This window comes from Cricetulus griseus, chromosome 5 (assembly GCF_003668045.3).
Source record: "Cricetulus griseus strain 17A/GY chromosome 5, alternate assembly CriGri-PICRH-1.0, whole genome shotgun sequence".
In the NCBI taxonomy this organism is placed as follows: Eukaryota; Metazoa; Chordata; class Mammalia; order Rodentia; family Cricetidae; genus Cricetulus; species Cricetulus griseus.
Window position 1 is genome coordinate 156,882,049 of NC_048598.1, and position 23,254 is coordinate 156,905,302.

A 23,254-nucleotide genomic window follows, 5' to 3' on the forward strand; every position below is an offset into this window, starting at 1 on the left:
TGACACCAGAAAGCAAAGCTGATCAGAGGAAAATTGTGAAATAATGAAGTTTGTTTTAATTTACCTAGAATGCAGTTCTGCCTCCCCCTTCCCCTTCCTTTCTTCAATACATGATGGTGCAGAGGAGCAAAGACTCTTCTGGAATCATGTTTCTAGGTTCAAATCCCTACTTGCCCTTTAAGGCTCTGGGATCTGCAATAATTTACCTAACATCTTACTTTCCCTGTCTGTAAAACAGTTTTTTCTATCCAGATATAAGGAATTTTTAATACCAAATACACATTTGTGCCTCTCCTGTCGAGATTTAAGGCAGTGGCATGGAAAGGTACTTGCTGGAGCAAGTTTTTCAGTCAGCATTCTCCTTGAACTACACAGGCACAGAGTCATGAAGTTGACTACTGAAGAGATCAGCTAAACCTTGAATCAAATCCATGGCTGCATGATGAGATAAATAATGTTAATGAACCTAACTGAAAGTTTCACTTACAAAATTGAGGCAATGAATGCCGTAGAGTCTTGTCTTCTACATCAACATGGTATATTCGACTAAAATGAACCCATGAGGTATCAGGATTTTATGTGCTGCCCTTAGCTGAGGAAGATTTCATGGCAGAAGGTCCCGCTGATGACATATCAACTATGGAAGTGCTCTTCCAAACTGTGAAACAGTGGAATTTGCCAAACTGGGTGTTCTGGTCTGGAATACTTTTATAAAACTGATGATAAATTTAAAGACTTTTGAAGAAGTTTTACATCAATTTTAAAGTAGTTGAAATTGTACTAGTTTCATCTATATTTTAAGTATTTTAAAAGCTCGTATATAGAAAAATTGGAAGTTTACTCAAAGTTTAGATTTTTAATGTTATAATTCAGGTGGATTTTTGAAATAGAATTTGCTTAGTTGAGAAAACTTAAAATTTACCTAGGTTTCTAGTCTAATAAGTATCTTCTGTAAAAGGCTAATCTTATTCTTGCAAAAGATTTACCCATCTTTGAGTGTGTGTGTGTGTGTGTGTGTGTGTGTGTGTGTGTGTGTGCGTGTGTGTTTAATCTATACCTTTAGTCCTTTTTCTTTTTCAAATCTTCTCTTCAGTATGAGTGAAGTAAGGACAGTAATTCAGCAAGTATGCTGAATATAGCACATAATTGGGTTGCTTGTTTATGTAGAGAATCAAGCCTGTGTGGTTTTGCCTGTATTTGGACATGATTGGAATTTGCTTGGACACTCCCAGTGCTCCCTCCTGAAGGTGATGGTCTCAAACCAAAGTATAGTTATTAGTTTCATTTGTTGTTATTGTTATCATATTTTGGGTTTGTAATAGTGGTTGTTAATGTTAGGATGTGGCAATTTACAAATACATTGTAAACAAACTTGCAAACCAGGTCTGTGGCAGAGCAGGATTTGGTTTTGAATATTAAACCTATAAGAAGGATGAGCTAAGCAACCACATGAAAAGGAAGGAGAAGATGAAAGCAGTGTAGGTTTGTGACTGAAGTAGACATGATTCTTAGGCACACAGAACCCTGTGAACATGTCTCCTACAGAGGAGAATATATATATTTAGGGAAAAGTAAGCCAACATTCACACATTAGTAGCCAGTGATGGGGACTTGTCCCTCCTTAAAGACTTCACCATGGCCAAGGCTGCGGCCTATGGTGGCCAGTGGTCTGTGTTTACACTGGGCAAACATGTATGGCTATGAGAGTAAATGTAAGCTGGCATGTGACTATCTGTCCAGGCAGTGGCCAGGCAGGGAAAACGTGCTTAGCAGAGGAAAACGCCATCCTCTAATTAATGAGAGTCTTCCAGCCCCTCGATCAGACATAGCCTTTGCTCTCTCTCCCAGTGATTTGGGATTGACTGGAATCAAGACAGTGAGTCTAATCATTGGATCCTAATGAAATGTGTTTTTATGGCTTCCAGGTGAGAGGGAGAATGGGTATGAAGTCACAAATGTTTATGGTAGCATTCTAGCTCAGAGACAGTGAGGACAGGAGGAAGGATCTCTGTCTTATTTTCTCAGTTTGAATTCAAATAATGATATGAATTTAGCAGAAAACTTGTTTCTAGACATTTTTCTGGGAATAAGTTTGTAAGCATGCTAGGCATGTGGCACACACCCTTAATCCTAGGACTTAGGAGGCAGAAGCAGGTGGATCTCCGTGAGTTCAAAGCTAGCCTAGTCTACAGAGTGAATTCTAGGAAAGCCAGGACTCCATAAAGTCCCTATTTCAAAGAAACAAAAGCCGAACACGAACAAAACAACAACAAAAAGGACGCAAGAGCAATTGTACGTTCAGAAGCTCATTTTCCCTTCTATAGCATCCTCATTTTCACTCTGCATTATTTTGTTCTCCTTTTTTTTCTAAGTCAATATCTTTGAGTCTTTTTTCACCCATTTTCATGTGTAAGTGGATTGCATGTGTACGTTTGTGCATGAATAGCATGTGTAGCATGTGAGGGTGCTGTGAATATGGTTGGGTATGCACCTGGGGAATTATCTTGTCTCTGATTTAATGAGGCAGGGCCTCTCAGTCAAATCCACAGCTCATCGATATGGCTAGTCTCATTAGCCAGCTCGCTCCGGGATTCCCATCTCAGCCTTCTGGAATTATAGGGGGTTGCCACACTCACTTAGTAGGGTTCTGAGGAACTGAAGGATTCTCCTGTATTCATGGCCCTGCCTGCTTTAAAAAAAGGGGGTAACATTCCATTAGTAGATGAGCTCCGGTTCCTCTGTATTTAAGCAATGAAACTTTATGAGTGCTATGTTATCCTTAAGGTGTTGCTTTTGAAATGAACCTGAAGCAAGCATGTGTCTATACTGCAGCACACACATTTCCCTAATAGTCAAGTTTCTGGTTCAGTGGGTTTCAGCTTAAATACTCTCTCCACAAGAGGAAATCATAACACTTCCCCGTAATCTGTAGCCCGAAATGAATTGGCTAAAAGTGGCATAATTTACCATTGTAAAAATACATATCTAATGATTCTTCTTTGCAGTCTTGAGATGATACATTCCGCAGCTATCTTGACCTACATTTGGGATTGGATGTGGAAGTGCGTTGTAAATTTCTGAAGGGCTAGAGACACTTAAGGATTCCTTACTAGGCCTTTGCAGAGCATCTGCCAGGGACACCTGCTCAGGAAACGTTTTCACTAGCTTGTTTAACAAGTAAGTCAGTAAGTACAGGGGGGCCACCCTTCACCCAAAACAATGGCTCCAAACCTGTTTGTGCAGCAGAATAAGTAGAAGACATTACAGGTAAACAAGTCCCAGGCTGTGGCCTTTGAGCCCCTGAATCTCTATGACCCAGAGACCCCAGATATAAAATCCGCTTCTCCCTCACATCCTATCAAATATTTGTCTGACAGGTTAGAGAAAGGTCTTTTAAATCTTTTTTTCATATTCCTATATCTTTGTAGAAGTGTGTGGCTCCTTTAAGAGTGTTCTCATGTATTTTGTATATCTTACTAACTCAGGGTTACATTTGTAAACCTTGTAAGGCCTTAAGTATGGATTCTTGATCTTCTGTGCCAGTGCCTTCTGACTCCCACCCATAGCAAGCTTTCCTTAAGATTGTTTGTACCATAACTCCTTGAGCTTGTAGCAACTGTACTATAAAACTTTGAATGGCATCAGATTCCTCTGTCTGTTGTACCAACTTACCTGGTTTCTCTCAGTTTCTGCTTATGAGAACTATTAGTTGAAAGCATTAGTTGAGCTACATGGAAGCATTGTTGACAGGTATGAAATGCTTATGAGACCTATACTTTATCCACATGCACATGAGCTAGGCTATGGTGGATATTTTCTTCTTGGGAAGGGTTTTTTTTTTTGTTATTTAGAGAGCAATGTCTCAGAAAAACTATTGTGCATTTAAAATAAGTATCATTTAAAATTAGCAGTGTGTTTAAAGGAGCTGAATTTGTCTCAGTGTGTCATTGATCTTCACATAGGAAATCAGAAAACTGCAAAACTGATTTTATTTTCATGACAAATTGCCTTCTTTTCTGACTCTTAGATAAAGTTTTTTTTTTTAATTTTGGAGCAAATGAAATATTTTTAGGTTATTTTAGGCTTTTAATGCTTATATAATAATAATCTGTTTATAATGTTTAATATTTTTATACTGTACATTATTGAAGTAGCTTAAAGTTTTTCTAATTTGTTTACAATATTTACAACACTGACCTTGTCTCATCATGGTCATACCCAAGGCACAGAGAATAAACAAATGTAGCTAAGTTCTCCTCATACTTAATGTGACTTGGTAGAATATTATGTGGGACAGGGCAGAGGACTGGCTGCACTCAATTTGGAGCTGAGGTGGAATCCTTTAGAGGTATCATCAAAATCAAATGGTGAGGACTCAAACTAGGCATAAGAAATCAGAATGGTGGAAAACTGGTAGAATCCAGAACTATTAAATGAAACCCACAAGACTTGATGATTGGCTGGCTATTGTGGGTAATGGGGAGGTTGAGGTAAAAGGGAGAGTCTAGGTGAAACTATTGGTGAAAATTAACCTGCAGCTACAAATCTATCTATCTTTCTTTCTTTTTTTTTCCATATCTATCTTTCAAACCAGGAAAGGTTAGATATATAATTAGCTAGACTTTGGAGTTTTCAGCTGTTCATCACTGTGACAACATACCCAAGAGATGTCAACTTTGAGAGAATTATTTTTGTTTATGGTTTCAGAGATATCAGTTTATGGTCATTTGGCTCCATTGCCTGTGGCAGAGCAGAACATCACAGTGAGAAATGCATGGTAGAACAAAGCTACTTGCCTCATGTGGCCAGGAAGCAGAGAAAGAGAGGAAGAAGGTCAGGGTCAGAGTCCCAGTATCACTTGCAGGAAACTCCTTCCTGGGCATTCAGGGTTTCCCACCAGGCCCTTCCTCTCCTCTTAGTATCATGGTTACGCTTTTACGGGACATTTAAGATCCAAACCAGTCTCATCAGACACTCTTCATTGAACGTATTTCAAAAAGTGGCAATGCAGAAAAATTCAGTCTTAGAACATGGTTTATTTCTATGGACTTTGAGTCTACCTTACTAGAGTTCAGATCCACTCAGGAAGATGAGCTTTTTTGCCAGTGTCCACCAGTATTCTCTCCCAGTGCCCACCAGTATTCTCTCCCAGTGTCCACCCATGTTTACCACCTTGACCCTTACCTTTAATGACGCTAACGTTGATACCAACACACTGAGTGCATCTGCCTTAGAGTGCAATCGTAATAACCACATGATATTCAAAGAATTCTTGTTACTCATTTACAATGAATGTTTTCATGGGCACACAGTTTAAAATGCTTGTTTTGTCACAGCTACTGTCAAAACATAACCAAAAGATTATATGTCAAACAGGGTATCACAAGAGATAAGATAATAAAGTTTGGTAATTCAAATATCTGTTAATGTATTCATATAATGATATAAATAGATGGGCTGGTGGTACACTAGAGTTTCTCCTCAGATGAGACTACAAGCCTATCAGCTGTACACCCTAGAGCCATGTTCATGATTATGAATACTGTGGAAATAATTGTTTTGGCTTCACTGTAGTCTCTCCTAGCCTCTCCTGAATCACAGAGGACAAGTATCAATTATAGTGGAAAACAAAAACGTGAGTTTTGGGGACATCAGGACTTCTTGACACATACACCTCTTTTGTTGTGTATTTCATCTGCCTTGTCCTTGAAAGCACCTGAGTTCCCAGTTCCTGCCCTGATGAATACTCTTAATTTAAAGCCATTTCACTAAGGTGGCCATCTGCTTTTAAAAATAATCTTCACCAATCCTAAATGACTTAAGCTGAAGAAGGCCTTGAAACATAAAACTCAAAGAAGTGATGGTCTCTGCAACCATCACCTAAAGTAGCCAGCTGCTTCTGCCTTGCAGATGAAACTGTAAATTGTTCTTCTGGTTAGGAAAGTTTTATAAACTATTTGCTTTAGAAGCTGTGGACCAAGAAAAGGGAAAGTGTCCACAGAGTAATGTGGGTTGAAGTAATAAGTTGTCATTGGTGCACTGTTGCAGTTGTAGCCTTGTATACTGAAAAGTGGTATCTGTTCTCAGGCTGGTACTGAAAAACCAGCTGTTAAGACTTGGAGACTTTGTGGAGCTGCTTGTTGGGGTGGAGGTAAATACCCTGGCTTGTCTTGCTGAAGCCTCAACTGAAATGTTCCTTTCTCTACTGATTGCTACACTTCTGGTCAAAGTTTTAGTTTTGATGGTCATATGACCAGTGGAAATCAGAGAAGGAGTTAGAGAGCTGTTGAAAATAATTTATAGATTCTGATTTGATGAATTCAGATGTGCAACCAGATTTGATACAGATAAATGGCTTGCTCTCTAATTCTTTTCCTTATAGTCCCCTGTACTTTAATATCCCCAGAATGACACTGAAATCATATACCTTCAAGTACTTCAGAAAGTCCTGAACAAAAAACACAACACTTGACCCTAGAGTGAACATAATACTCTCCAAGTAGTAAATTTTCAAAGGTGAAAGGCCTACATTTCCTCATTTTTGTCTTTGTATAGAAGAAACCATCTATTTGTGTGTATCTATACATGAAAAGCAGTGAGGCTTTTTTAAGTAAAGTCGAATATTATTCCAGATATCTTCTGCTATGCATGGGTATATTCATTCAATTTTTATAGTTAAAAAGATATTTCATTACTCATATCATAAAAGGAGTTAATAAAATCCTCCATCTTTAATGTTTAAAAAATACTGAAGCACTGGCATGCATGATCTGAACATATTAACCTATTTAACTCTTCAGTTCCAAGAGAGAAGTAATGGTATCTCCATGTTGTACTAGGTCCTCAGTTCTCAACCTGTGAGTCGAGACCTCCTAGATTGCCTAAACCATCAAAAAACACAGATACTTACATTAGGATTCATAACAGTAGCAAAATTACAGTTATGAAATAGCAATGAAATAATTTTGTGGTGGGGGCTGCCACAACATGAGAAACATTATTAAAGGGTCACAGCAGTAGAAAGGTTGAGAACCACTGAGCTAAGTAAACTGAGAGTCAGAAATACTAAGACATATCCACCAATCTCAGTCCTTATATATTGGATCTGAAATTTAAATCTAAGCTTGTTTGATTTTTAAAACTTGGGCCAGAGAAGTTACTAGTGTATCTCTCCTGTGCCCCCTCTATTTGTGGTTATCGTATAAAAATGTAACAAAGGTCACTTCAATTTCTCACCAGTTGTTAAAAAGATAAGACCTTTGTAAAACAGGTGTGCCTCTTTTGTGTGATAGATTTTATACAATGTGACATTAGTTCTCCATTTTCTTTCAGTTTAGTTTTAGAAGGTGTGCCTTAAGATGAAGAAGCAGGGCTGTGCCAGTTGGGGAAGGTGAATGTCAGTGAGCTCCTGAGTGTGACTGAGAATACCACTTGCCTTCTTCCTTGGCTTTCTTCTTCTTCTCTGTGTTTCCTTGAGTGGGAGACACAAAAGACCACAGAGATAGAAAACTAATAGGCATTTCTCTGCCAAAATAAAAAAAGCAAAACAAAACATCCCCCCTGCCCCTCCCCACAAAACAGTCCAGCAAATCATAAAACTGTCATAGGGCAGTAAGACAAGTGCATGATGGGAGAAGTTCTGTTTGCTAGCTTGAGGGCAGTAGAAGTGGTCAGCACAATGAAAACCAGGAACACCCACACTACTGTCACCATTTCTTAGCCAACATGGAGAGGGGTCCTGGTGGCAGTGCAAAACCTGTTGTCAGAGCACAAGAATATCAGAATATGTATATGTATATATTCTGATGTGTATATCATATCACATCTACTAGACCCATGGCATGCATCCTTGGTGCATGGGTCAGTATATCTTTTTGGTGATAATAGAACCTGCTGTATTTCAGAATTAAAGAGAAAAACTTTTTAAATCAGGAAGCTCTTTGTATTTTTCCTACTAGGGGCTTAGAGTTGTAGACAGGTATGATTTTGCAGTTGAAAGATGTTTCCATGATCCTCCTGCATTAATCATTGAAATTCCAATGAAACTTTGAAAATATATTTATTATTTTAGGAGGAGGGTCATGCCAAAACGATGAATGTATGAAAGACAAATGACAGCTTGTGGGAGATGGTTTTCTAGGCAGCAGATGCTGTTACTTATTGAGCCATCTCTCTGGCCTACCTGTAATGTGGTCTGTAATCATCCCTCCTAGGATAAGTACCATATCTTGATATATTATGGAATTTCGAATGCCAAATACAAGGTAGTATGTAGTGCAGGTTTCTCTATCAACTGGTCAGTTTTCGGGCAATCTCATTAAGCTACTGTTATGTCATATAATGTGCTGCCAATCTGTATGCAGAACCTCACAGTACTCCCAACAACCTGTGTGAGCAGGACACAAAGACTTTCCCTGCACCTTCAATTCTGATTGGCACATGTGATGTTCATGTGTGGGCAGGTCTGCATGCATGCACTATGTGTGGAGGCCAGAGATCAACCCTAGATGCCTTTCCTTAGGCACCGTCCACCTGTTTTATTTTTTAGCTCCTTTGGCCTGGCCATCACTGAGTAGAGCAGGCTGGTAGAGCAGGGATCTCCAGGTTCCTACCTGTCTCACCTGCACAGCACTGGGATTACAAGTGCATGTGACAACAGCTAGTCTGTTCCTTGTCTTTTATCACCCAGGCTCTGGTGATCAAACTCCGGTCCTTGTGCTTTCACAAGTTTTTTCTCCCTAGGTCTAATCCTGAATTTTTAAATTAACCAATATTTTAAATAAATATTGGTTAGTGATGAGTAGAAACGTGTGACTACAATGGTGGAATATAATAGATTTGCCTAGTATTCTTGAGCTGGGTTTATGCTCAGATTGACCTTGAACATGAAAGACAGAAGCAGAATTAAGCTTATAGGGGAAGTACAATTTTGGGAAAGCAAATAGAATGTGAGAACCGTGACTGCACTAGTTTGTCTGTTGTGGGGGCGACTCACAAGTCAGCAACATATGGCTTCATTTTCTTAGTTGTTTGTCACCCACCACCAGTTAACCACAGGGGCTTAAAGTGGGACCTGCTGAGTAGCACTTCCAATGTATTTAGCATGAATCCAACACGGATTTAGAATTCTATGTCCACTGGGGCTGAAGGATAATGCAGAAGATTGGGCAAGGGTCCAGATGGTAGCAGTCTATGTGGTGGATCCCTGGACAGTAGGACCCTCTGCAGGAGTCTGATAAACAAGAGCTCCTTACTTTGCTGATGAAAGGTGTTTGAGCAGTGGTAAAGTCAATGGTCTTCTGTTTCTTATATGGCTGTTGTGTAAAAGGTGACATCATTATTTTCACCATGAATGGAACTAGGAAACTGCATTTACTTTTGGAGTTGAAGGAGATTTGGAAGGGGCATAAATAACTCAATTTGGGGGTGGGAAGACTTTTTAACTGCAAGTGTTGTTCCTGACAAAGGAGGAGGATGATGGATACTGTTGCCAGTTAGGGGGAGGAACAACCTAGGTAGAGATTAGCAAGCCCTTTAGAGCCCATTGCTTGCTGTTCATGTCCCATTGTGCTAGGCATTTCAGGTAGTAAAACAGTCTCCCTTTCCCTTTGCATCTTTTTGGATAGTATACGGTGAAGAGCTTGTTGTTAGTGTTTTTGTAATGCAGAGGTTAAACTGCTGGCTGAGCAGCACTGCACCTGCAAACACACCCTGCTCCTTCCTACAAGTGCAGCAATATTGTCAGTTCCAACTTTCCTTTTCTTTTTCTGCAGAAAATTGCCTGCGTGCCCTCCTCGTTTGCTCTACAATGAGTGCCAAATCTGCCATCAGCAAGGAAATTTTTGCACCTCTTGATGAAAGAATGCTGGGAGCCGTCCAAGTCAAGAGGAGGACAAAGAAAAAGATTCCTTTCTTGGCAACTGGGGGTCAAGGCGAATATTTAACTTATATCTGCCTATCAGGTAATGAAAATTAGATAATAATAGCAAACCACTTTTGTTTGAAGATGCTTAATTCTAAAGCATCTGGGAGGGTTGCGCTCATTTGCCTTCCACTCCTTTTCTTGTCTCTGTTGTTGCCCTCTCACCCTTCTTTCCTTGTGCCTTCTCCTCTGTTGTTGAGATTTCTTTGTACTGGAAAGATCGTGAAGTTCAGTCTTCCAATCCCTGAAGAGTTTCTGCAGAGTTTGGCAAGCGTGTTCCTATTCATTCTTTCCTTCAGAGGGATCGGTCTGTCCTTGGGGAGTTTTGGTTTAGAACCCTTCTTGGTATTTGGATAATTGTCACTACTAGCAGACTGGGCTTCACTTTTTCCCCTAGATCATTGCCAACAATTAGTAACAGTTTTCTTTGAGACAAATATTGGTACTTTATGGAATAGGAGAAAGAAGTTTACAAGTCATTGCTTTGCCTGACAGCCACTGCCAAGTGAAAAATAACCATCTGTTTTTATAAGCTTAGAATTTTGTTGGAATATTATTTTTTCTTTCTGTTTGTGATTAGAGGAGATCTGTGGGATTTACTGTGGATACCTACCAAGTTTTTTTGAGATAAGTTGAGATAAATTTTCCATGAGCTTCTGAATGATGCTAAGCTAAGCACTGAGGGCATTTGTAATATTTTTCATGGTATTTCTCATAATAGGAATGGATAAACTAATCTTACCACAGTTCATCTTTTGCAAGATCTTTTGGAGTTGTGGTTTGGGAAGAAAACTTTAATTTTAAAACCTGTTTTTGGCTTTGAATGAAAATTAAGCTTCTAATAAGTTGTTTAATGGTAGTGGTGATGAGAGGGCATCGGATCTTTTTATAATTCAAGGTATAAATGACTTCATCAGATAGATATGAATTTATAAGACACAGATTAGAATGAAATGAGAACACTGTACTTTGATAAGCATGCTTTTATAATTATTCCATGAAAATTTGTATTTATTCAGAGGACTAGGGACTCAACCTGGAAACACTAGTCTCTCCTTCCTAAATAAGGACTAGGTTGACCAAATTTGGGTATGGTTAGGAAATATTTGTGTTTCTTTAGTATAGTTAAGCACTGTCCAAATGAGAGCTCATTTAAGAACCAGTGTTTTTCAAAAAAGTAAAAAAAAAAAAAAAAATCAGTTGGGAGGTAGTGATGCACACACCTTTAATCCCAGCACTTGGGAGGTAGAGGCAGGAGGATCTCTGTGAGTTTAAGGCCAGTCTGGTCTACAAAGGGATTTCTGGGATAGCCAAAGCTACACAGAGAAATCCTATCTCAGAGAAAAATGGGGGAAAAAACCCTTTCTTTTCTTTGTTTTGTGTGTTTGTGTGTGTGGGGTGTTTTCCCTGCATGTGTGTCTATATGACATGTGTGTGCATTGGTGGTGGTGATGGGAGGGCATCGAGTCTTCTGCAACTGGGGAGCCACCTTGTGGGTGCTGGAATTGAATCTGGGGCACCAGGAAGAGCAGACAATGTTCTTCATCATGAGGTCATCTCTCCAGCCCAAAAGAACTTCCTCAATACCAGCCTAGGATTTTGTTGATAAGATCAACGTCTTAAAAATAATTTGTTATTTTAAAATTTGGACCCTAGAGCATTTTTTTGTTTGTTTTCTAATACCAACAATGGACAAAGTACATATAATAATCTTGTTTTGCATTTGGCTGAGCATAGACATTTAATATTCTAACCTTTTAAAGCTTGATTCTCTTCACTCTTCTGAGATTTCTTACAGACTCCTAATTGAATGAAAACTTCATCATCCAGAAGGCAGTTGGATTTTGCCTGGTATATATAAGTATAATTGAAGGACAACAATTTTCTTCAGCTTTTAGACTTATATTTTTATCTCTGAGAGTGGTAATGGGGTTCTAACAATGTCATCACAGGGAAGTCTTATAACCATCACTCATACAGTTGGAGATAACGACCTGGGACTTTCAGCTGCATTCCTGTTACAATTACCAAGTCCTTCAGGTTGGAAGTGTAAAATGACAAGAGATTTTTTTTCCTTGAATTCTAATAGAGGAAGATCCCTTGTTCTGTAAGTCTTTATCCTTTTCATTTTTTTTAAATTGTGAGAGGCTATGTAAAGTAGATATGACATTTTAGCAGACAATAGAATGGAAACCAAGACAGAAAAGGGCCAGGTGACTTTGACACACACATTGTTGCATTTTATGATTTTCTTAGAAATGGCAGAGTAATAACCTCCTTTATTTTCTGATTTGTGCAAAACTTGGAGGCATATCAATTCTGATAAATAATGCTTTAACTAACATTTTAATTAGTAATTTTTGTCTTTTATGGGCTGAGTGTCCTAGGTGCTAAGGATAGAGTTATAAGAGAAAAGATTTTTCAAGTTAATATTAAACTATGAAGAAGGCAAAAGGGGAAAATACAAATATACATGTCTGGGAGAACTAGTCCTGTTTTGTAGAAAAGCCGTCCATGTTTTGAACTGGCAGTATTCAGCCAGAGCAATGGTAGTCTCATTAGCAGCGCAAGTGGCCTTAGGCTTCTCTTATTTCCTCTGGACTACTTTGTAGCTGACCACTAGTAGGAAGTTTTGCTGTTACCACCCCCTTGCTATTAGTATAAATGATTATGCTTTTTAGGAGGCCAGTCCCTTCACCCATTGTAGCACAGTGGTGAAAACCAACTATTCATTTATAACTAGCATATTTTGTATACATTAGGGCAAAGTCTACAAATAATCTTAACCATCCTTTCAATACTATGAAGTATTAAAATGGAGACAAGCAAGAAGCTTAGAAAATATGCATCTAAGCAATGATATAGTAGTATAATATCTACTAGTGTTTGTGTGAATTTTTCTCAGTGTCATGCATAATGTATAATCTGAGAACCAGAGGTTTTGACCATAAAGGTATTTGTGTCTGTGTATGTATGTATATATGTATGTATGTATGTATTATGTATGTATGTATGTATGCATGTATGTATATGAACTTCCTAAGGTTATTTAGCTATTATTTTGGAAGGAGAAAGATACTCAGTCCAATTTATTCACAGTGAGATTGATTTCACAGCTTCTCAATGGCCACCCAGGTCTCATTTTCAGAGAGAGCATACCTTTAACCCGAGCACATGGGAGGCAGAGGCAGGTGGATCTTTGAGTTAAAGGCCAACCTGGTCTACCAAGTGCGTTCAGGTCAGCCAGGGCTACACAGAGAAACCGTGCCTCAAAAAATAAATAAATAAAGGAAAAGCGTTCATATGAAAGTCTTATAAAGTGAGGCAGTCACAGTACCATATACATAGTCATGTACTTAGTAAATCTCTCATAAACAATGCACCTTGTTACAAAAAATCAATGACATGTTTTTGCTCATGACAACCCAATATCAAGTTGTTCTGCTTTACTGAATTATGAGCTCTGTGAACCAAGAACTTGGTCTTTAATTACATGTAATGCTTCATACAGGGTACTTACTATTAAACTGTCAGTAATTTTAAACAGAATAGTACAGGGTGAGTTGAAGAACAAACTTATATCAACATGTATTTCCTCAGCATTCAAGACACTGTCCATTCACCAAATTGGGCAGAATTTCCTTACTACCAACTCCCACACTTCTTAAAAATTTACTTTGTTTTCATTTAATGTTTTTATTAGTTTAAATTAGAAACAAGCTGGCTTCACATGTCAATCCCTGCTGCCTCTCCCTCCCCTCCCACCCCCATTCCCCATCAACCCCCCACCCCATCCCCTACTCTGCTCCCCAGGGAGGGTAAGGCCCTCCATGGGGGAATCCCTAAAGTCTGTCATATAATCCTTGGCAGGGCCTAGGCCCTTCCCCATGTGTCCAGGCTGAGAGAGCATCCCTCCATGTGGGATGGGCTCCCAAAGTCACTTCTCAGGCTGGGGATAAATACTGATACTACCAGAAGCCCCGTAGAGTGCCGAAGCCTCCTCACTGACATCCACTTTCAAGGGTGGGGATGAGACCCATGATGGCCTTCCAGCCATCAGTCTGGGTTCCATGTGCTCCTCCTTGTTCAGGTCAGCTGTTTCTGTGGGTGTCCCCAGCCCAGTTGTGGCCTCTTTGCTCATCACTCCTCCCTCTTTGCAACTGGGTTCCAGAGTTCATTTCAGTGTTTAGCTGTGGGAGTCTGCCATTGCTTCCATCATCCACTGGATTAAGGCTCTAGGATGTCATATAAGCTAGTTATCAGTCTCATTATAGGGGAAGGGCATTTAGGGTAGCCTCTCCACTATTGCTTAGATTGCCAGTTGGTGTCATCCTTGTAGATCTCTAGAAATCTCCCTAGTGCCAGATCTCTCCTAGAGCCTATAATGGCTCCCTCTACTATGATATCTCTCATCCTGCTCTCCTCTATTCTTTCCCCTACTCAACCCTCCTGCTCCCCCATTTCCTCCTCTCTCCTTCTTCTTCTCCTAGCTCCCTCTCCCCTACCCCCCATGCTCCCAATTAGCTCAGGCGAACATGACCCCTTTCCCTTTTCCAGGAGACCATGCATTCTTCTGTGTATTTTCACATGGTCTTGGCTTACCAGAGAACACCTGGCGTGTCCTCTCTTCCAGGTCTCACATAGTATCTCATTTTGCCCACCTTTCCCCAAATTCTCCTTGTCTCCTAGTCCCGCCTATCTTTCTGCCTTATTGGCTAATAGTGTTTTATTCATCAACCAATAAGAGAATCATATATACAGAAGGACTTCCCCCATCATCTCCTCTTTTTCTGCCTAAATAAAAAGAAAGGTTTTAATTTTAACACAGTAAAATTAAATATAACAAAACAGTTATCAAGCAAGAACTACAGTTAACAATATTTAGTCCATTAACATTTGGCAAAATTTATAGAAAATATCCTATCTTTGTGAGTCTACAGTTTTATATATAACTTATCTTTTATCATAACTAAGGAAAACCGTAAGTATCTGTCTTTAACTCCATCAAAGACAACAGAAGGATAATATATAAACTCTAGAATTCACAGAGACACCTTGCTGTCTGGACAATTACCCAGAGTTCTTCTGTAATGTTAGTGCATCCATCTTTAGCTCATAGGCTGTAGTGTGTCTGACAGACTTATCAGCAAAGCAGGAAATTTGAAACTGACCCACCTGTATTGGCAATTTGTCAGTCATTTTTCTCTGTGTTCTGTACAATGTATGGCAGGCTTATCCATGAATCAGGAACCCTGCAGCACTGCCCCATCCTGTTTTGCAAGTTCTGCATTCACTTTCCTGTGGGTCCTGCATATCCACTTTATACAGCATACAGTCAAATAGTCCAGGCAAGACCAGTTTCTTTCCCAAATGGCTAGTCTTGCCATATTGAAAGCAACTCCATATCTGGTTTTTTCAATGTCCATCTTCCTTTCTGATGTAATTGGTGTTGCTGGGAGCAATTGTGTCTCACTGTCATGAAAATCCCTAAACCATTTTTTAAATGTCATATTCTGTAGGCATTTGAAAGGTTTGAAGAATATCGATCCATCTCAAACGTACCTCTATATATCTAGAAAACCTATCTAACCTAATTATAAGTTATGACTATTATAGGTGACTACAGTAAACAAGTGCTTCTATCTGAAAATATCTCTATGATTAGAGTTCCTAATGTATTAGTTTCAATTTCTCCCTCTCAGAAATGATAAAAATGAGAAAGACCAGCCATAATTGCCAAGTGGTGGCAAGCATGTAGAGATAATGTGAGTTCTAATGGTCAAGGGAGTCTAAAAGTGATGTAACTACTTTGGCTGGAAATTTGGCAGCTTTTAAAGAAGTCAAACCTATATCCCTAGCCTAGCCATATACACACAAGAAATAAAACCCATGTCCATATAACAGCTTGTCATGAGTGCTCCTAAGTTTTATTCAGAATCATAAAACCCAGAGGTAATTAAAATCTCCACCCACATGTTGAATGAATAAAGAAACATTTTATGTCTATGCAGTAGAGTTTATTCAATAGTGAGGAGAAATAAAATACCAATGCATGCAGCCACATGGGCAGACATGTATGATACATACTTTTAGATGGTTCAAAGCTAGAGCTGATATATATGCTCTTCTCTTTAGATGGTTGAGAGCTAGAGCTGATATACTCTTCTCAGTCCCCCACAGCACCTCCCACATTGCTACCTAAGTTATATGGTAAGTGCTTATTGGAGGCTGTTGTTTGGATTTATGATTTGCTACTTGCCTGATTAGGGTAGAGATTTGACTAGGAACTATTAATACATTCAAAGGATAAAGATACAACTTATCTCCCTATGATAATTTGAGTCTATAAATTAAAAGCTGAAACATGCTAAATTAAAATTACTTTATTCTTAGAATTCAGTTTCCTGCTTAACGTTCTGTAATTTCATCCTTAGAACCTGTTTACCTAATCACGTTTTAATTTGGTATGTACAATATTTGATATTAATGTTCATATTCACAAATGGATAAACTCTTTCTCTGGCTGCCACTTTGTGTCACAAATGGAACACATGGAAACCAATTTTTGTAATTAACTCATTCTTTGACATATCTGTTAAAACAGAAAACCTTAGTTCTTTTCAAAATTATTCTAAGTTTGTCGAAAGAACAAAATTGTCTTATTAAAAAACATTCTGAATACACTGTGATGAAGTAATTTATGTACATATGTCCCATGGAAGGCTGTGGTGTGGGGTAGGAGGATAGAAGCTGGTGATCCTGACCTGTATTTCAGCATCTGTTAACACTGGGTGGTCCTTGGAGTAACCTCAGAACCTTTCAAGGATGTGGCCCATTCCAGGATGCATTGCATCAGGATACTTGAGAGGAAGTATTAAATGCATGGGACTCTCAACTAAGGTTGAAACATTTGAGGGCCTTACACTCTGGATTGTCCCTTGAATGTTTGGTATAGTGACTTCTTTGGGGCACTCAATTTTATTTTAAAAAGTACTTTTTAGTTTCTTGTTTTCTTAACCCTGGTTAAGGTTCTACACTTTTGTGTTTTTCAACTGAAAAAAAAAAAAAAAAAACTAGGCTGTGCTGTAGTCCCCCATACCTCTGACTTAGCTTAATAAGGGGTGGTATTTGAAAGGGCATATTCTTCTGTTTTTGGTGACAGAGAAGTACCACTTTTTACATGCACAGTAACTTCCTACTGAGTCTAAAGTGTTGATTAATAGACTTTCCTACAGGTAGTTCTCAGGGTAAGTCTATGTTAGGAAGATTTGTAAGTAAATTCAGCCATAAAATTAAGTATCTCTGGAAAGCAATGACATACAAAACAGAGTTTCCCTTCTCTCTTGTTTCTGTGACTTTCTTTGTAGTCTTTTTAATTTTATAAAACTGCAATTTTCTGTGTAGTAATGTTTATTAAGTATTTGTGTCTTTGTGATAAAGAAATGTTGGGTTAAAATAGCAGTAGTAACCATTAGTTATGTGGAGTAAAAAGAGAAGGCTTTCTCCTCATATGTTTTCCGGGTCTAGAGAGTTAGCCACTGTGATCACATATAAATGGCCTCACCTAAGCTCCTGCTAAACCTGTGTCAAGTCCATGGAGCAGGCATGGTTGCATCCTTTCCCCTATATTCATTCATTGTACCCTTACATTAATGCTATGAAGTAGTTCTGTCTCACTTTGTAGGTGAGGAACTGAGAACAGACATGAATTAGCTTGCTGAAGATTGTTGTCATGATTTGAACATGGGTAGCTTGATTCTAGTTTGTATCCCCTCAGTGTCTGTGTCCTAATTTTTTTTTTTCTGGTAGACTTAAGAGTTGTGTGAGAAAAGGAATCCAATACAAAACATCCTTCCTCACCACTCAAGAAGCTGATGAACATTTCTTGGTTTTGCCTTGTTTCTTACAGGTTTATGCTTTTGGTTTTGGCTGGATAGTAAGATTTGTAAGCCAAGCTGTTAAATCTGTGTACATTCAAAGATGCTATTGGCAGATCTGTTTGAGTCTCAGAAAACTGATTTCCCCTGGTAAATTCTGTGTCTCCATAGTGACCCGGCTATGTACAAACTTGGCTTTCTCACTTGTATAACAAAAGCATTCTTAGATGTCCATATGATTCTACATCATTTCTTGTGAAGATTAATGGTGATATCATCTTTTCTCAAGCCCCTTTGAACAGAAGAGCCCAGAAATAGACAACTAAGAAATTCATACGTACCATGTAAGTTAATCTTCACACCAGCTTCTGTTATTTCTGCTCTACAGTGCCCTGCACACCATTGAACAGCTAGGAATGGTGCTGAGACCACACGTGAGATGATCTGCTCCAAAGTATACACACTTTGAAATATTTTTTCCAAGACAGGGCTAGGTTTGAGGAACAGGGCTCTCCCATTCCCTCAACACAACATGACAACATTCTTTGAGCAGAATGTTCTGGTCTCTGGGGACTTAGAGGAAGTGCTGGCAGGCACTCCAGCTTTTCTAGTGGTTTCACACGCCGCCGGCAGAGTTTTCTTTTTCCATTCTCTCTTGTGTGTGTTCCAGGACCCAAAACCAGATGGAAACAAGGGAAAGCTCTTGACAGAGGCCAGTGCCAAAACATTTCATTTAAAAAGGAAACACCATCTGTGCACTCTCCCACCACCCAACCCTCTGTTTCCAGGAGCAGTTTCACAGCTGACTCACTCACTTGTGTTGGTTTTGATTAGTTTTCACTAATTGCAAAGGTAGAACAAGTGGTTCAGGCATCCTAAGGCAGAGTTCCCTCCGGATTGTGGCTGGCAAGGAGCTGTCAATACCTCAGACAGCAATGACTAAGGAGGGACTGTTGTCAAATACACACATGGTTCTTTTGGGGGGGTTTCTAAGCATGTTCTTTTAGAGGATAGTGCACTTTGCTGTGGTGTTGAGAGTCTAACATCATCATCTGTGGTTTATCAATACACTGTGGGCAGAGATGTAGACACTAACAGTCTCTCTTGTGCCTTGCATTTCTACCCCTGCTAGTGTAGAGCACCAAGTTGGGCACTCAAATGATGTCTGCTGAAACACCGACTGCTGACTTTGTCTCATCTTTGTGGCTCAGTGTTCTAATCTCTAAAATGGGAGTGATTTCTGTACTCAGGGTAGCCAAAAAGGGATCTAGGCACTGGATGTATCTGAGTGGTGCCTGGTACATAGATGGCATTGAACTTGAGCAGTGTCAGGAGTGTGCTACACAATGGTACTTAATCTGGGAGGTTTTACAATGTGCTCATTCATACCTGTGACAGACATTAGTACTTGGATTATATGATGCACTGCCACACAACAGCTCAGATTTGGTTTACCTGCTTCTCCTCTGAGCTTCCCTGCTTTAGCATCACTGGTTGCCCTCACTGTGGCTATGGTCCACCTGCTTCAGTATCAGCTGGCTCTCCTCGCTGAGTTTGTGGTCCAACTGCTTCAGCATCACTGGCTCTCCTCTATGTGGCTGTGGTCCACCCAACGATCTCAGTTATTCTCTCCCTTGCTTTCTAAGTCAGTCTCTCTTAAATCTCTTTACTCCAAAATCATTTCCTGCCTCCCTGCCCCAACCCCACTATTAGGTGGCTTCATATGCACTCTTCTATTTCAGGAATTTGGCTTGAAAACTTCCACTCTACTCTCATGAGTGTTTGTGTATTGCTGGGTATGTTGGGCATTGAAGTTAATTATATTCAGGCCTCTGTATCCACCTATGTCAGGAATAAGAACTGGCTTAATCCATCAGGTTCCTGTCCCTGAAATGTGAGATGTTATTTTCTTACACCTATCTTCACTACATCAAAAGAAAAATTAAAACAAAATAGAACAAAACATTCTCTGGGGTCAGTCACGTGCACTGTTAATCAAACAACAGAAGTGGGAGAGGCTGACACAGATGCCTGGACCTAGGTTTTCAGCCAGCTCAGGCTCTTGTTTACATTTCTACAACTCTTTCCTGTGTGTGTGTGTGTGTGTGTGTGAGAGAGAGAGAGAGAGAGAGAGAGAGAGAGAGAGAGAGAGAGAGAGAGAGAGAGAGAGAGAGAGAGAGAGATGGACGGACGGACGGACGGACAGACAGACAGACAGACAGACAGACAGACAGACAGACAGAAGAAAGAGGGGAGTTGACATTTTACTATGATTAGTCATGCTAAGCCATATGCAGAGATTTCCAGAAGAGACTACAAATGACCAGAACCAGAACCACCGAGCACTTGGCAGATTTTCCAGGACTGTAAAGCTCAGAGGGCCAGTTAGCTACTGTGCTCTGAGCACAAGTGTGCTTCCAACCACCTCCACACTGGCACTCAACACTGCACTGCTGGGGTTCCGCAGCTCTGTTCCCATCACCATATGCTAGCCTCTAACAGGGGTGGGCTTGTAGCAGAGATCTCTCTGCCCACAGGGTTGTGGTCACAGTCCTCCCACAGATCACTGAAGACTGAGGTGTGGGTGGGAGGCTTCTTTTACTCCTGATGTCTTCCTGGTTCCATAATGCAAAGCCTGAGCTCAGGGCTAACTCTGAGGTTTAAGCTAGATCATTCACGGCAGTGGGGGCTTCCTTTGACTCCTCACAGAAGTTTCTGTTTCTCACAGTACGATGTCTCTAGTTTTCTGTGCATTCACTAAACTGCTGAGCAGAACATTTTATTCCACCTAATGGCCCAGTTACCAAGAAGAAAATAGGGAAGTTTCTCTTGTCTTCAGGCTTTTAGTCATCCAAAATGAGCAATTTATAAATGCTTCCATTGTGACCCGTTACCTCGAATTTTGAAGCACCTGAGTATTTTCCCTGAAGAAAGAGTTTGTATGATGGAGAATAAATGATCATAAAATGGATGCTGACCACATCAGACTTTTCCCCGAATGTTCTTTGCTCACAGCAATTGTTTTCAGTCTACATTTCCTTCAAGAGCACTATCAAAATACACATGGAGACTGCATTTCGTGTTTTACTTGTAACCTCTCTGACGATGTTAATGCTGTCACTCCCACCCCACCTTCTTAAAACGAGTTATTTTTTCAACTGCTATATGTTGTCCCCATGTGGCTGAGGTTGTGGACCTCAAGTTAGACTACATGCTCTGTTCACATCTCCTGAACGAACCACACTGCTCTGAGAGGCCATGAGTGATTGGAAATGGATTTGACATGTTAAGTTTATAGCTGTCCTTTATTCCTTAAGATCCAAGTTTCTGTTTTCGTAATGGAAATATTGGAGGCTGAGAGCAACCCTCCTAAGCATCACCTACACAGTTCCGGCTTCTGATCAGAATTCTTTCTATAGTAGATGGATTCATGAAGTTTAGTGCATTTCTCTGCACGTGTATACATACACACATGTACATCTAATATATATATATATATATATATATATATATATATCCTGTACATATATATATGTACACATGATGTGTTTAAAACAAGTAATATACACTAGACAAAAAATAAAAAAATGCAATGGGAAATATGTGCAAATCCTGACATTGGCTTTTTAATGTTAATGCATTTTGTTATTTCTTTGTTACGATATTCTAGATATAATTTTGCCCTATTATTTAACATTGTAAAAAGAGTTTTATTTTGTGTATTCTTTATGAGGATAGTTTGAATGATTTGTTGCTATCATAGAATATTTAACCATTTATCCATGGCTGGATTTTTTTCCCCAGTTTTCATCATGAGGAATAATGATCTTGATATTGCCTTTTGTGGTCTCTGAGACAATCTCAGTGTCAGTATTTAGCTCATCCTGACCTCAAACGTAAGACCTTCTGGCTCTGTTTCCCAAGGGCAGTCATGAACCAGCATGCCTGGTTTGCATGGCTTGCTTTTTGATGAGTAAACTGAGAACTACAAGGATGACTAAGAGGAAATACCTGCAGCACTGGGGGGTAATCGGGTGTGATTGGAACTTTAGCCCTTTGTTCCTTTTTAGTGCTTTGCCATGGACCAAAATGAATTGATTTCAAAACTTAATTCTGGTCGTTGAAGAGATGGCTCAGCAGTTAAAAGTGCTGGCTGCTCCTGCAAAGGTTCCCAGCACTCACATGGTGGCTCACAGGGTCCAATTCCAGGGAGATTTGATCTCTTTTCTTACTGCCACAGGCATTACTTACATGTGGTGTGCGTGTATACAGGTGGACAAAATACTCATACACACAAAGTAAATTGATACAATTAAAAAATACTAAGTCTTCCAGATTCACTTAGTAAAATATTCTATTCATTTCGTGTATTTAGCAGTTGGTGAACAATATTCCTATTTAATGTTGTTCAGCCGAAAGTCCTCCTCAATATACATAAGAATCTTGAAACTTTAAGGATTATGCTACAAATTTGATTTCCACACATATTTGAGGGTATAATAAGTATACTGTCATGTGTGATTGAGACTGTTTTTGTGGAGAAGGGAAGAAGGTATGTGGAATACCTTGAGTCCAGCCATACCATTATGCACAAGGGGAACTTAGATGCCTGGTGAGCTTGATTGTAAAATCATTAGTCATTTTCTATTGTATTTGTTAGATGAGGTTTGAGAGAAATGATAAATATCAACTAAACATGTTTATGCTTTTCGTTTTAGGTCAGTGAGTTGAATTAATAATTCATGTTGACATTTTATCAGATCCACCATCTGAATCTACAAAGCAACTGAGGTGAAGGAAAAATAACTTCCTAAGATTTTTTTTCCATTAATCTAAATTTTTTCCTTTTTTTAAATTTCAGTTAGAAACAAGCTTGTTTTACATGTCAAAGTTCCTTCTCCCTCCCTTCCTCCCCTGCACCCCACCAGCTCCTCATCCCATCCCCTTTCTGCTCCCCAGGGAGGGTGATGCCTTCCATGGGGGAAATCTTCAAAGTCTGTCTAAAATTTTATCTATAAAAAGAATGCATAGACACTTCCAACTTAGTGTCAAGAATAAGAACATGGCTCACAGAGACTGAATGGCTGGCCCAGTGCCACAGAACTACTGCAGTTAAACAGAAGAAGAAAGATACTATTTCACCTCTTGCCAGTCTGACTTTTGACTCTGGCTATAGCAGATTAGATGAGGAAGGAATGAGTGTAAGGTGAGTTTGACCTGAGTGGCTCAAGTATCAGGATGTATCTCTGCAGTTTGTGCTCACACCAAGATGAAGGGTGAGCTCTAATACACATGTTTAGTCAGCTGCAGATCAGGGAGGCAGTTCTCTGTTTTAAGGTTTAGTATCATAAAGCAATGAGTTAATCCATAAAAGGCAGATGTGTAGGTCTGTCCCCCTTCCATACCAATTTCTTCTAAACACAGAAGGGGAAGTAATTTGAAAAGAAAAGCCCAG

At 39.5% G+C, this 23,254-nt stretch overlaps 1 protein-coding gene across 2 annotated transcripts in view; it reads left to right on the forward strand.

Annotated features, from left to right (window-relative positions):
• Nucleotides 1-23,254, forward strand: part of Stxbp6 (syntaxin binding protein 6) — a 228,478-nt gene that overhangs the window by 58,898 nt on the left and 146,326 nt on the right. The window contains exon 2 of one of the 2 annotated variants that reach the window (XM_027419784.2): nt 9,774-9,962. In XM_027419784.2, the coding sequence (XP_027275585.1) occupies nt 9,809-9,962 (154 nt within the window). In that variant the 5' untranslated portion in view covers nt 9,774-9,808. Of the gene's footprint in view, nt 1-9,773; nt 9,963-23,254 lie in introns of those variants that run through there. The other variant, XM_035445054.1, reaches the window with a different exon arrangement.